This window comes from Canis aureus, chromosome 9 (genome assembly GCF_053574225.1).
Source record: "Canis aureus isolate CA01 chromosome 9, VMU_Caureus_v.1.0, whole genome shotgun sequence".
NCBI lineage: Eukaryota > Metazoa > Chordata > Mammalia > Carnivora > Canidae > Canis > Canis aureus.
In genome coordinates, this window is record NC_135619.1 from 20,858,677 (window position 1) to 20,872,195 (window position 13,519).

General features: G+C 37.0%; 1 protein-coding gene across 1 annotated transcript in view; it reads left to right on the top strand.

Moving 5' to 3' along the window:
- The window catches only part of LOC144321357 (uncharacterized), a 34,100-nt gene extending 26,330 nt beyond the window's left edge, over window positions 1–7,770 (top strand). The window contains exon 4 of the mRNA XM_077910905.1: window positions 6,510–7,770. Within this exon, the coding sequence (XP_077767031.1) occupies window positions 6,510–6,598 (89 nt within the window). The 3' untranslated portion in view covers window positions 6,599–7,770. The remainder of the gene's footprint in view (window positions 1–6,509) is intronic.
- The last annotated feature ends 5,749 nt before the right edge of the window (window positions 7,771–13,519 follow it).

A 13,519-nucleotide genomic window follows, 5' to 3' on the forward strand; every position in this document is an offset into this window, starting at 1 on the left:
GGTTCATCTGTTTTGCTTCCTAGGTTCCACATAGGAGTGAAATCATATGGTATTTGTCTTTCTCTGACCTATTTTGCTTAGCATAATACACTCTACACCCATCTACATCGTTGCAGATGACAAGATTTCATTCTTGTTAATGGCTGAGTAATATTCCATTGTATATGTATACACACACACACACACACACACACATATATACGCACACACCCCACCCTATCTCTTCTTTATCATTTGATCAGTCGATGGACATTTCGGGTCTTTCCATAATTTGGTTATTGTTGATAATGCTGCTGTAAACATCGGGATGCATGTGCCTCTTCCAATACATATTTTTGTATCCTTTGGGTAAATACCTAGTAGTGCAATTTCTGAGTCATAAGGTAGTTCTATATTTAACTTTTAGAAGAACTTCCAAACTTCTCTAGAGTGGCTGCACCAGTTTGCATTACTACCAATAGTGTAAGGCGGTTCCCCTTTCTCTACATCCTTGACAACATCTGTTGTTTCCTGTGTCGTTAATTTTAGCAATTCTGACAGGTGTGAGGTGGTATCTCATTGTGGTTTTGATTTGTATTTCCCTGATGATGAGTGATGTGAAGCATTTTTTTTTATGTGTCTGTTAGCCATCTGGCTGTCTTCTTTGGAGAAATGTCTATTCAAATCTTCTGCCTATTTTTTAACTGGATTATTTGGGTTTTGAGTATTGAGTTTGATAAGTTCTTTATAGATTTTAGATATTAACACTTTATCAGATATATCATTTGCAAATATTTTCTCCCATTCCATAGGGTGCCTTTTAGTTCTAGTAAGAAGTTGCTTTGACTGAGTCAAAGAGGTTGCTGCATTCTCCTCTAGTATTTTGATGGTTTCCTGTCTCACATGTAAGTCTTTCATCCATTTTGAATTTATTTTTGTGTATGCTATAAGAAAATAGTCCAGGTTCATACTTTTGCATGTTGCTGTCTACTTTTCCCAACACCACTTGTTGAAGAGAATGTCTTTTTTTCCATTGGATATTCTTTCCTGCTTTGTCAAAGATTAGTTGATCATATAGTTGTGGGCCCATTTCTAGTTTTCTATTCTGTTCCGTTGAACTGTGTTTGTGCCAGTACCGTACTGTCTAGATTACAGCTTTGTACTGTAGCTTGAAGTCTAGAATTGTGATGCCTCTAGTTTTGTTTTTCTTTTTCAAGATTGGTTTGGCTATTCAGGGACTTTTGTGATTCCATACAAATTTTAGAATTGTTTGTTGTAGCTCTGTGAAAAATGTTGGTATTTTGATAGGGATTGCTTTAAAAGTTTAATTGCTTTGGGTAGTTTAGATATTTTAACAATGTTTGTTCTTCATATCCAAGAGCATGGAATTTTTTCCCATTTCTTTGTGTCCTCTTCAGTTTCGTTTCGTTTCGTTTCTTTTCTTTTCTTTCTTTTCTTTTCTTTTCTTTTCTTTTCTTTTCTTTTCTTTTCTTTTCTTTTCTTTTCTTTTTTCTTTTCTTTTTTTTTTTTTTTTTTAAGATTTTATGTATTCATTCATGAGAGACACAGAGAGAGAGGCAGAGACACTGGCAGAGGGAAAAGCAGGCTCCATGCAGGGAGCCCGATGTGGGACTCCATCCCAGGACCCCAGGATCACGCCCTGTGCAGAAGGCAGATGCTCAACCACTGAGCCACTCAGGAGTCCCTTCAATTTCTTTTATGTGTTCTATAGTTTTCAGAGTACAGATTTTTTACCTCTTTATTTAGGTTTATTTCTGGGTATCTTATTGTTTTCGATGCAGTTGTAAATGGGATCAATTCCTTGATTTCTTTTCCTGCTGCTTCATTATTGGTGTATAGAAATGCAACCACTTTCTGCACATTGATTTTTATATCCTTCGACTGCTAATTCATGTATCAGTTCTAGCAACTTTTTTGTGGAGTCTTCCAGATTTTCTGCATAGAGTATCGTGTCATCTGTGAATAGTGAAAGTTTGACTTCTTCCTTGCTGAATTGGATGCCTTTTTAAAATTTCTTTTTATTGTCTGATTGCTGAGGTTAGGACTCCCAGTTCCAGTACTGTGTTAAATAACAATGGTGAGAGTGGACATCCCTGTCTCGTTCCTGAGCGTAGAGGAAAAAGCTCACAGTTTACCCCCATTGAGGGTGATATTAGCTGTGGGTCTTTTGTATACAGCCTTTATAATGTTGAGCTATGTTTCCTCTATCTCTACTTTGTTGAGGGCTTTTTTTTTTTTTTTTTTTTTAAAGCATAAGTACAACAATACAGGCTGTTGGTTACAGGAGCAGAAATCAGAAAAACACAGAGTCATATCTGTGTTGAAATATAGAGATCTTCCAACTTTTGTTAGAGCTACCTGAATCTAGATCTTAAAAAATATTTTTGATATGATTAGATTCTATATAAGTTTTATATAAGCTTGTTTTTAAGTATAAGTGAGGTGTAGGTTACGGAGAATAGTGCTCTAGTTTGTCAGTTTAACATGAGACAATTTTTCCTGCTTCTGTTCTCTATGCATATCTACTTGAAATCCTTATGTGAGTGGCTACAGTTGTTGCACCAGTGATTTTATTTGAAGTTCCCACTGTAATTCTTGTCCACTTGAGCTATAAGAACTGACAGCATCTTCTGTTGCTGTCATGACTCCTTTAGGCACAGGGAGTGCGGCTCACTAAGATAGTGTTTATTTTATAGAGTAATAATCTTTTGTTAAATGTTGTTCTCACTTCTATTCCAAAAAGTGCCACTGCCAAATAAAAATTTCACTTTTAAGGAGAAAACATGTACTAGACAGTCAGGATTTAGTATAGGGTTCGTGCTTTTGGCTTCTGGTAATAAATTATTTCTTTGAAGTAAGCTATTAATGTGTGGTTATATAGAAATATAATGGGTTAAAGAGAGATTCATGTGTGCACACAGAGATACAGAAAGAGATGGAGGAAAGGAGAGAGAAATACCACATTCTCTTTTCCAGGTTTATGCTTTCCATCAGAACCTTGAGAAAATAATCCAGCTTGTATAAATAACTGCAGCCCTTACTGAATTTCTGTTGATTTTTTTTGGAGAGAAGTTGTATTGAGATTGTCATAGTCACTATGACCTCTGCTTTTTAAGTAGATATTGGGAACAACCTCTCTCTCTAAGGAAAAGGTTAGGTGTTTGAGTTAGAGATACAGAATGCACAGGGTACCCTAGCCTGACCTTCTAGCTGTTCAGTTGAGGACATTTCCTACTTCTCTTCCTAGTAGTGTTTTTTTTTTTTTTTAATCAATAAAGTGGTGTCTTTGACAGCCTCTCTCTATGACAGCACTTCTTGGCATTCTTTCTTATAACTTAGGGGACTTTCTTTAGCAAATTTATTTCTTCACAATTTCCAATAGTTCCCGGTAGCAGCTCCCCATGGTGTAGCTTCTTTAGAGCTGATTTGATCCCAGGCCTCTTGTTTACTCCTATAGAAACATTGTCTGTTCCTAGCCTTCCTTTTTAGTCTCAACTTCATACTAGTTCTTTCCTTTCTGTTCTTCCTCAATGGACTTATCTATATATCAATACACTTGCAGTTTTTTGCATGTGATCCCGTTTCATATTCCTGCCCTTTATGTCAGCACCCAACTCTGGATCAGAGGTTATTTTTTTCTGTGATTTCTCAGATGGAATTAACCACTAACTCCTTTGTGCCCATCATATATATATATACACGCTAACAATGGTTATAAGCATCTGTAATTCTTTGTTGTTTTTTATATCTCCTTTGAGTGGAGCAAAAAGCCCTGCCCAAATTGTAGATTCTTGAATAAATAATAATCTTTTAAGCCACTAAATTTTAGAGTATTTTATTATGCAGTTATAGAAACTGAAATAGATTTTGGTATTTGGAAGTGTGGTGACATGTAACAGAAACCTAAAAATGTAACAGTAGTTGAGGCCAAACTAGGAATAGACAATGGGCAGAAGCGGGAGGGCTTTGAAAAAATTGGTGGAAACCCGGTAGCCCTTGAGGAGGAAGTCAGTGAAGGTTTAAAGGAAAGTAAAAAAAAAAAAAATCATTTGGAGTTAGTGAAAAGATCCTTGATATGTAATAGAAGAAAGTTTAGCAACATTGTCACCTATGATAATGTAGAAAGTAGGAAATGGTTTGCTTGATGACAGTGGATTGTATGATAAAGGTATTCCAGGGATGTTTTCTGGTTGTTTCTTGCTGCTTGTAATAAAATATGATAGGAGAGAGTGCTATGGTATGAATCATTGTGTCCTCCAAAATTCTTAGGTTAAATCTTAATGCCCATATGATGATATTAGCATTTGGGGCCTTTGGGGAGATACCTGGGTCATGAGGCTGGAGCCCTCATAAATGGGAGTAGTGCTTTTGTAAAAGAACCCCACAGAGCTGACTAGCCCCTTCCACCATGAGAGAATACAGTGACAGGTTGGCAGTTTGCAATGTAGAAGAGAGTCTTCACTAGAACCCAACCATGTTGGCACCCTGATCTTGGGCTTCTAGCCTCCAGAACTGTGAGAAATAAATTTTTGTTTATGAGCCACACTGGCATTTTGTTAAAGTAATCTGATCAGAATAAGATAAACTAAGAAAAGAATTGTTAAATATAAAGGAACCAGAACTTACTGAGTTCAAAAATAAAACTCTCTTTTCTAGTTTCTCCAGATGGCAGACAATTCTCAAATTAAGAAAAGTCTAATGGAAAAAAAAAAACCAACTTAAAAATAAAATAAAAACTTGAAAAAAAAAAGAAAAAGGAGAAAAGTCAAGTGGAAAGAGATCAAATCTAGAATATTTTCAGAAAAAGATCCAACTACACTATTGTCATTTAACAGTGAAGCCAAGGGAATGATTATAAAACTCTTTTTTGAGGCCTCAGGAAATTTAATGTCATACCTCGCAAAGATAGTAGTTTCTTTAAGGAGCTGAGGACCTGCAGTGCTTCATAGATCTTCCTTATTAAACACAAAAGATTCTCTAAGAATTTTAAGAGCACTGTCTCTCAGAACCTTATGGGAAGCTCAAGGAGTTATTTTGAGGTTTATGGGTGTTAATGTAGTGGATTATGAATTGGTTCACATGAAGTCCATACACTTTTAAAAAAAAAAATACTTGTTTTTATTTTAAGAGCATTTTTAGGTTCAGAACAAAACTGAGCAGAAAGCACAGGGTTCCCCATATCCTCCGTCCCTCTCATACACTGGAGTGGTGCATTTGTTAAAATCAGTGAGCCTAAAAAAAAAAAAAAAAAAAAATCAGTGAGCCTGCACAGACACATCATTATAGCTCCTGGCCCATAGTTTACATTAGGATTCACTCTTGGTGTGTGTACAGTGGGTTTGGGCAAGTGTATAATGACACATATCTAACATTATAATATCATACAGAATATTCTTACTGCCCTAAAAATCTTCTATGCTTGCTTATTCATCTAGTCCTCCCCCCAACCCCTGACAAACTAATCTTTACTGTTTTCATAGTTTTGCCTTTTTCAGAGTGTCATACGGTTGGAGTCATATAGTATGTAACCTTGTCAGATTGGCTTCTTTTGCTTAGTAATATGCATTTAAACTTCTTCCATCTTTTCATGGTTTGATGGCTCATTTCTTTTAAACACTGAGTAGTATTCTGTTGTCTGTATGGTTTATCCATTCACCTCCAGAAGGACATTGTGACCGTTTCTAAGGTTTGGCAGTTGGGCGTAAAGCTGCTATACACCGTGTGCAAGTTTTCGTGCAGACATAAATTTTCAACTCTTTTGGGTTAATACCAAGGAGTGTGATGTCTGTATGGTATTATAAGAGTATGTTTAGTTTTGCAGAAAACTGCCAAATTGTCTTCCAAAGTTTCTGTATCATTTTCCATTTCTACCAGCAATTAATGAGATTTCCTGTTACTCCATATCCTCACCAACATTAAGTGTTGTCAGTTTTCTGGATTTTGGCCGTTCTGGTAGGTGTGTAATAGTATCTTATTTTAATTTGTATTTTCCTAATATGATGTTGAACATCTTTTTATATGCTTATTTGCCATCTGTGTATCTTCTTTGGTAGGCTTATTCAGATCTTTTGCCCAGTTTTTAATCTGGTGGTTCTTTTTCTTACTTTTGAGTTTTAAGAATTCTTTGCATATTTTAGGTAATAGTACTTTATCAATATGTCTTTTGCAATATTTTCTCAGAGTCTGTGGCTTGTTTTCTAATTCTTGTGATCCACATAGTTTTTAAAAGGAGTATATCAATTTAGACTGAAAGGCACAGAGACAGTACAAAATGAAAAGAGGCCTTTGGATCTCAAACTTCTACAGTTAAGAAGAATGCCAAGAACAGGCTATTTACCATGGAACTTACAGCCCAGAGTAGGAAGACATGAACCACATGGATCATTCCCTAGTTGAAGAATTAGCAGCATATGCCCAGCTGGGTTTTAAACTTTTAATGGACCTGTGTCTGCTTCTTCATTTTGTATTCATGTTTGTGGAGATAGATAACTTATCTTTTTTGTTTACAGCTCTTCAGATCAAGAGGAACTATACTCAAGGGGCTATATCTAAGGAACTGTACCCAAGAAGTTCATCCATACCTGGACCTCAAGCCTGAGCCTAGTAGCTGCGGGTATTGGGGGAGGGAATGAGTATATTTTTTGCATGTTGGAAGGATGTGAACTGCTGTGGCCAGAAGGTGGACTGAAGCATATGGTATTTTGAAAACTGATTTCAACAATATTTGTGATTACACGTGTTCTTCTAGAACCATGCCACTTAGAAGCTGAGTGTATTTCTCCTCTTCTTGAACTTGTGTTGGCCTTTGAATTGAGGAGCTGATATGACTTATAAGGAAGTTAGGTCAGAAAAGGTGGTACTGTTTTTTGCCTGGCTCTCTCAGGTTGCTTACCTTTGGAACCTAGCCACTATAGTATGAGGAAGCCTAGTCTACATACAGAAGCTATGTGAAGCCAGCCAGGGTTTCATCTGACAGCGTCAGCCATCAGACACATTAGTGAATGAGGCTTTATTTAATTTCAGTCCCCAGCCTTTGAGCCACCCTGGTTGATGCTAAGTGGAGCAGAGACAAGCTGTTTAAATTGCAGATTCATGAGCAAAGTAAACGGTGTCTTGGTCAATATTAGGGTTATTTATTTTTTATGTAGCCATAGTAACTGAAATAATTAGAAAGATATATAGTTTTAGAGTTTGTTTTTTAATTAAGTTTTGGTAATAAAGTTTTGCTGGTTTTATGAAATGAATTGGAAAACATTTCATCTTTTATTTGGTATGGAATAATTTAAATAACGTTGTGGTTGTTACTTAACTGTTAGAATTCAGATTTAAAAAAAATATTTTATTTATTTATTCATGAGAGACACTCAGAGAAGCAGAGACATTGGCAGAGGGAGAAGCAGGCTCCTTGTGGGGAGCCCGATGTGGGACTTGATCCCAGGACCTTGGATCAAGACCTGAGCCAAAGGCGAATGCTCAACCACTGAGCCACCCAGGTGCCCCTAGAATTCAGGTTTAAAGGTTTTTTGGATGTGTTATTGAAAATAATAGCTGCCTGAGTGGCTCAGTCATTTAAGCATTGGGCTTTTGATTTGTGCTTGGGTCATGATCTTAGGGGTCATGGGATTGAGCTCTTGAATCAAGCTCTGTGCTCAGCAGAGTCTACTTGTCCCTTTCCCTCTGTTCTTCCCACAGTTCATGCACACTCTCCACCTCTGTCTCTCAAATAATAAGATCTAAATAAATAAATAAATAAATAAATAAATAAATAAAAATGATAGTCACCTTTCTAGTCTTTCTTTGGTAATTTTGGGTTTACTACTTGGTTTAATTTGGGTTATTTATATTTTCTAGGAAATAATACATTTATTCTTTCCCAGTCTTGCTAATATTTGTTTTGTTTTATATTCTTAAGCAGTTAAAAAAACACGTTTTTGGAATTACCAACTTTCTGTATCACTAATTATATCTGTTATTTTTATTCATTCTTTTTATTTTCTTTTGGTTACTTTTATGCTTTTTTTAACCTTAAGGTAAATATAACATTCATGTGATTGTCATTTTCTTCATAATGAAAGGATTTAGGGGCATAAATTTTTACTTAAGTATGGCTTTTGCTGTGTTCTGTGCATTTTTTTTATGTATTTATCTTTCCATTAATTTATAGGGAGCCTGTGATTTTTCCTCTTTGATCAGTTAATTTTCAAATTTTAAGATGTTTCAAACCATTTAAAAATTATTTCTAGTGTCATTAAATCATGATCAGTGACTGTGGTCTGTAATATACTTACTGTTGAATATTTGTTATAGTTTGCTTTATGGAAATATCTATATGAACAAATTAAAATATAAGTTCTCTCACTGAGTGAAATAAAATTCCATATTGTCTTAGTTTAGATGTAAGAAAGAGGCATCCTACCCTTTGAAACCATTCTGTCCCCTGAATTCTTGCACTTTGGGCCTGTGATAGCAGTGGCAACTTTGATGATCTCTGATTTACCTTGGCAGTGGGTGGTGGTAGTGGTGGTAGTGTTGTTATTATTCTTTCCTTATCTTGAAGAACAGCACCTGGCTTCTGTTGAGATGGATGTTTTAGGTCTGTGGTTTAGGTATTAATCTTCTTATTAAATGGTCACTTTGCTACACCATTAGTGTCCTCTTCCAAAAACACTATCTTATTTTTTGCAGTGTGGATAGGCTGAAAACATTTCCAATCTTTAAGTTCTAGTTCCTTCTTTCTTTCTTCTTCTTTTTTTTTTTTTTTTAAGCTTAACAATTTTACCATAAATATTCAGGAGGGACCAGGTCATTCCTTCAATACTTTGCTTAGAGATCTGAGTCCTCAGCTAAATAGCTGATGTATTGCTTGCAAGTTCTACCTTCCACAAAACACTACAACATGAACACAGTTCTGCCAGGTTCTTTGTCACTTTAAATTAAGGATCATCTTTTCTTCAGTTTCCAATAATGTGTTCCTTATTTCCATCTGAAACCTAATCATAGTGCGCTTGTGGTCTGTATTGCTACCAGCATTCCGTTCAGGATTATTTAAATATTTTCTAAGAAGATTGAAGTTTTTTTTCCACCTCTCCTCTTTTCTTTCTGGGACCTCACCAGAATGGCCCTTTCATTTTGAGCATGCACCTCTAAACTTTTTCAGCCACTATTTGTTATCCAGTACCAAAGCCACTTCTACATTTTTAGATATTTGTTATAGGAGCACTCCACTCTCAGTTCCAAAATCTGTAGTAGTCCAGGTTCTCCAGAGAAACAACCTGTGGAGGCTGAGAATTCCCAGGATCTGCTGTTTGAACCTGGAGGCCCAAGAAAGTCAGTGGAGTAATCCATTCCAAATTTGAAGGCCTGAGAACCAGAGGAGCCGGTGGTATAAATCGCAGTCCAAGGTCAGGAGAAGATGAAATGAGAGATCTCAGCTCAAATGATGAAGTGGGAAGAAAGGAACAAATTCCTCCTTCCTCTATCTTTTAATTCTGTTTAGGCTCTCAACAGATTAGATGCCCTTCCACACTGAGAAAGGCAGTCCACTGAGGCCAACAATCCAAATGCTATTCTCTGGAAACAGCTCTAACAGATAAACTCAGATATAATATGGGCACCTCAAGACCACTGAAGTTTATATATAAAACTAACCATCAGGGCAGCCCTGGTGGCGCAGCGGTTTGGCGCCACCTGCAGCCCGAGGTGTGATCCTGGAGACCTAGGATCGAGTCCCACGTCGGGCTCCCTGCATGGAGCCTGCTTCTCCCTCTCCTTCTGCCTGTGTCTCTGCCTCTCTCTGTGTGTCTATGAATAAATAAATAAAATCTAAAAAAATAAAAAATAAAAAAAAATAAAACTAACCATCAGTAATTCATCAGTAGATGAATTTAAGGAAGAGGTACTCTAGAGATCTGCCTGAATAGTGGATTGGAAAAATCAAGAGTAAGATATCTAAAAACTAAGAACAAATACGTTAAAAAAAAAAAAAAAAAGAATTAGGACAAAGACATTCACTTAAAACTCAATTTTCATATACTGTTTCTATGGAAATTCTGAAAGTTGTGCATTATCAAAATAATGTTATGAACCAAGGGAGAAGAAAACCAAGTTTAAGAAATAAGGTCTAACACAAAAGAGAAGCAAAGGAATTTTACAAAGTGTTGGTGAAAAGAGATACCAAATGACAGTTGTGTAGCAGGCCTGAAAATAAACCAATTTAGATTGAAACAGGTCAGAAGACTTGAGGAGAGACTTCTTCAAGAAGATGAAATTAGTAAAATTACCTAATGGGTTTGAGTGTATTGAGAAAAGATTTATACAAGATTTGGAGAACATGGGGGATAAATATTAAATGTACAGAAAAGCGAAAAATGAAAAAAGATAATTTTTAGATTTTATTTATTTATTTAAGAGAGTGAGAGAGAACACAAGCGAGGAGTGAGGGTGGGGGTGGGTGTTGCAGAGGGAGAAACAAACTTCCTGCTGAGCAGGGTGCCCGTCTTGGGGCTCAATCCTGGGACCCTGGGATCATGACCTGAGCTGAAGGCAGATGCTTAACTGACTGAACCACCCAGGTGCTCCAAGACTATTATTCTTAATAAACAGGTATGATAGAAAAAAGCTGGTTACCGGTGGGGGCAGCAAGAGTAGCGATTGGATAGGAAAAAAGATGGATTTTGATCTGTCATGATAAGGTTTTGGAAGAACAAGGAACCCGTGTATGTGTTTGTGTGTTGAGAATGGTGGTTATATTTGAAAACTAAATTCTCATCTTTTCTAATAAATATTTTTAGTAGGTATTAATTAATGCCTTTAATTAAAAGTAAGAATGTAAGATTATAAGAATATTATTTAGCAGATGGGGATAAACACCAAAGCCCAGCAGAAAGGGTTGAAAACAATTGCTTCAGGAGTAATTTGACATGTGTGGGGCCTAGTGTTTTTTTTTTTTTTTTTTAAAGATTTTATTTATTTATTCATGAGAGACACACACACAGAGGCAGAGACACAGGCAGAGCGAGAAGCAGGCTCCATGCAGGGAGCCTGATGTGGGAATCGATCCTGGGACTCCAGAATCAGGCCCTGGGCTGAAGGCAGGCGCTCAACTGCTGAGCCATCCAGGGATCCCCGCCTAGTGTTTTTTATAGCAAGTCTTGTAAAGTTTTAAATGATGTACATGTATAGCTCTTAAAAATAAAACCTCCAGAAACCTAAACTAAAAAGAAATAATGAGAGAAGACAGACTTGATAGATCCAAGAGATATAATATCAGAAGGAGTTCCACAAGGTTAAAAAAAGAGAGAAAATGTTAAGACCTTGTATCAGAAGAAAGACCTAAGCTTGCATCTTGAAGCATTCCCTCACCTCAACCCAAGTTTTAATTAGGGTTAATGAGAAAAACTAATATTAAGTATATGCCTATAAAATTTTCAAATTCCAAGGGTAATGATAAAATCTTATTGGATTCTAGATAAAAAGACAAAACAAAAACAAGTTACTCGCAAAGGAAAAAAAAATGATACTGAGATTGAGTTTCCTGTATACAGCTTTGGAGACTAGAAGCTGATAGGATAATATGAATGGATTAGTGAGGAAATTATACCCCATGAATCCTATAGTCGGCTAAACTTTCAGTTACTTGTCAGAAAAATATATACAGATGTGTGAGGATTCAGGGATTAGAGAAGTCTTGAGGAAGTACACTAACAAAAGTGAATAGTAACAGTAGAATATGAGAGGAAATAGTGCTAAGTAATAAAGTAAGTATACACATGTTCAATCTCATTGGATGGTGATAGACTGTTGGAAAATACTTATAAAGAAGTATTCTGATTTCACCAGCTTTCAACTTGAAGATTTTTAAAATAGAAATTTGAAAGGCTTTTCCTGGATTCACTAATTTCTCTTACAGTCTTTTCTTCTAATTCAGGAATAGTGCTTCTTTAGAAATGACTAATTCCAGGGCAGGAAAAGTAGGACAATAAGCCTGCATTGTTTTAACATGCCAGAAGGCAAGGAGTTGCTCAGAGATGAATGGGAACATGTCAAAAGGACAGAGATTGCATGCAGAAGATCTACTGGGGAGTACTTTTGGGAAAAATACTCATAAGGAAGTGAATAAAGCAGGATTGGAAGAGAGAGAAGTTGGACTGTGATGCAATTAACTTTCTGAATATGGAACTCTGGACCTGAGATGGCTCTTCAGAGTTTTTCTGAATTGAGACAAGGGGACTGGCCCTTATACCTCTCATGGTCCATTTATTTGATGTGGGTTTCCTCTGGAAAGGGAGCATAACATACCCTTGAGTGAGGAAGCTCCCTTCAATTGAGGTTAGTTCCTAGGGAGATGCCAGTTGGGAGCTGCTGCATACAGTATTTTCACACCTGGGGTAGAGTGCCTCTGTCCTTAGGAAAGACCTAGAGAGTACATCCTGACAGTTTCCAGTATCATCTATTTGCTTTATATGATAAGTGTACTCCATCTGGGATTAGTTCCTCTAGGGTTATGATTGGTCTCTGTGGAAATAGGATGGTAAATAGGACTTAACTCCTTAACTCTAGTCTTTCTTGCAATAGCTGGTCCTGGGGCCACAACTAATAATTCATTATATCCTTGTGCTACCAATTCTAGATTTCCCCTTACCTTTGGCTAATGCCTCTGCTGGTCTAGACAGATTATCTGAGGTCATTGAGTCTCTTATATCTCAGAAGTTCTGAGGCCTAGTCACCATGCTCTCTCTAGTCTCCAGATTGTGGCTTTTGTATTTGTCCATTTGTTGTCAAAATTAGACAAAGGAGGGATCCCTGGGTGGCGCAGCGGTTTAGCGCCTGCCTTTGGCCCAGGGCGTGATCCTGGAGACCCTGGATCGAATCCCACATCGGGCTCCCGGTGCATGGAGCCTGCTTCTCCCTCTGCCTGTGTTTCTGCCTCTCTCTCTCTCTCTGTGTGACTATCATAAATAAATAAAAATTAAAAAAAATTAGACAAAGGAGACACCTTTCATATATACTCTTCATATGACAAACATGTTTGCCATCTGGGTGATAAAAACGTATTTCCCTCTTAGATAAAAATACAGAAGTCCTATCTCTTCATGATGATGAAAGTCAGTTACTTCTCCCAGATTAGTGATTTTTCTCCTTGCCCTCTGGTCTCTTGGCCAGAGGTGCTTGAAGTGACCAGGTGGCAGTTGTAACTTAAACTTTAATGAGCTGTATCGCTTGGTGAGAACAGAATCTGTAGCTTTGTAGAAGCTAGCATTGCTGGGAAGGGAAATATGAATTGCTAAATGGGTCACTGGGAATGATGGCAAGTGAGGCCATTCCTCCTTTACCATTTTGTTTCCTGGCTATATGTATTTTACTTATTACAGATGCAGCACCATATAATGCTGATTGATTTAGAGTATAACTGCATTTCGGTGGAGGGTAGATACTATCCATGCGGTATCATCTCCAAAGGGGTGCTTCAGTCATGTCTTTAGAATGGCTCTTCCATTGCTCTTAGGCTGGCAGCTTCTGA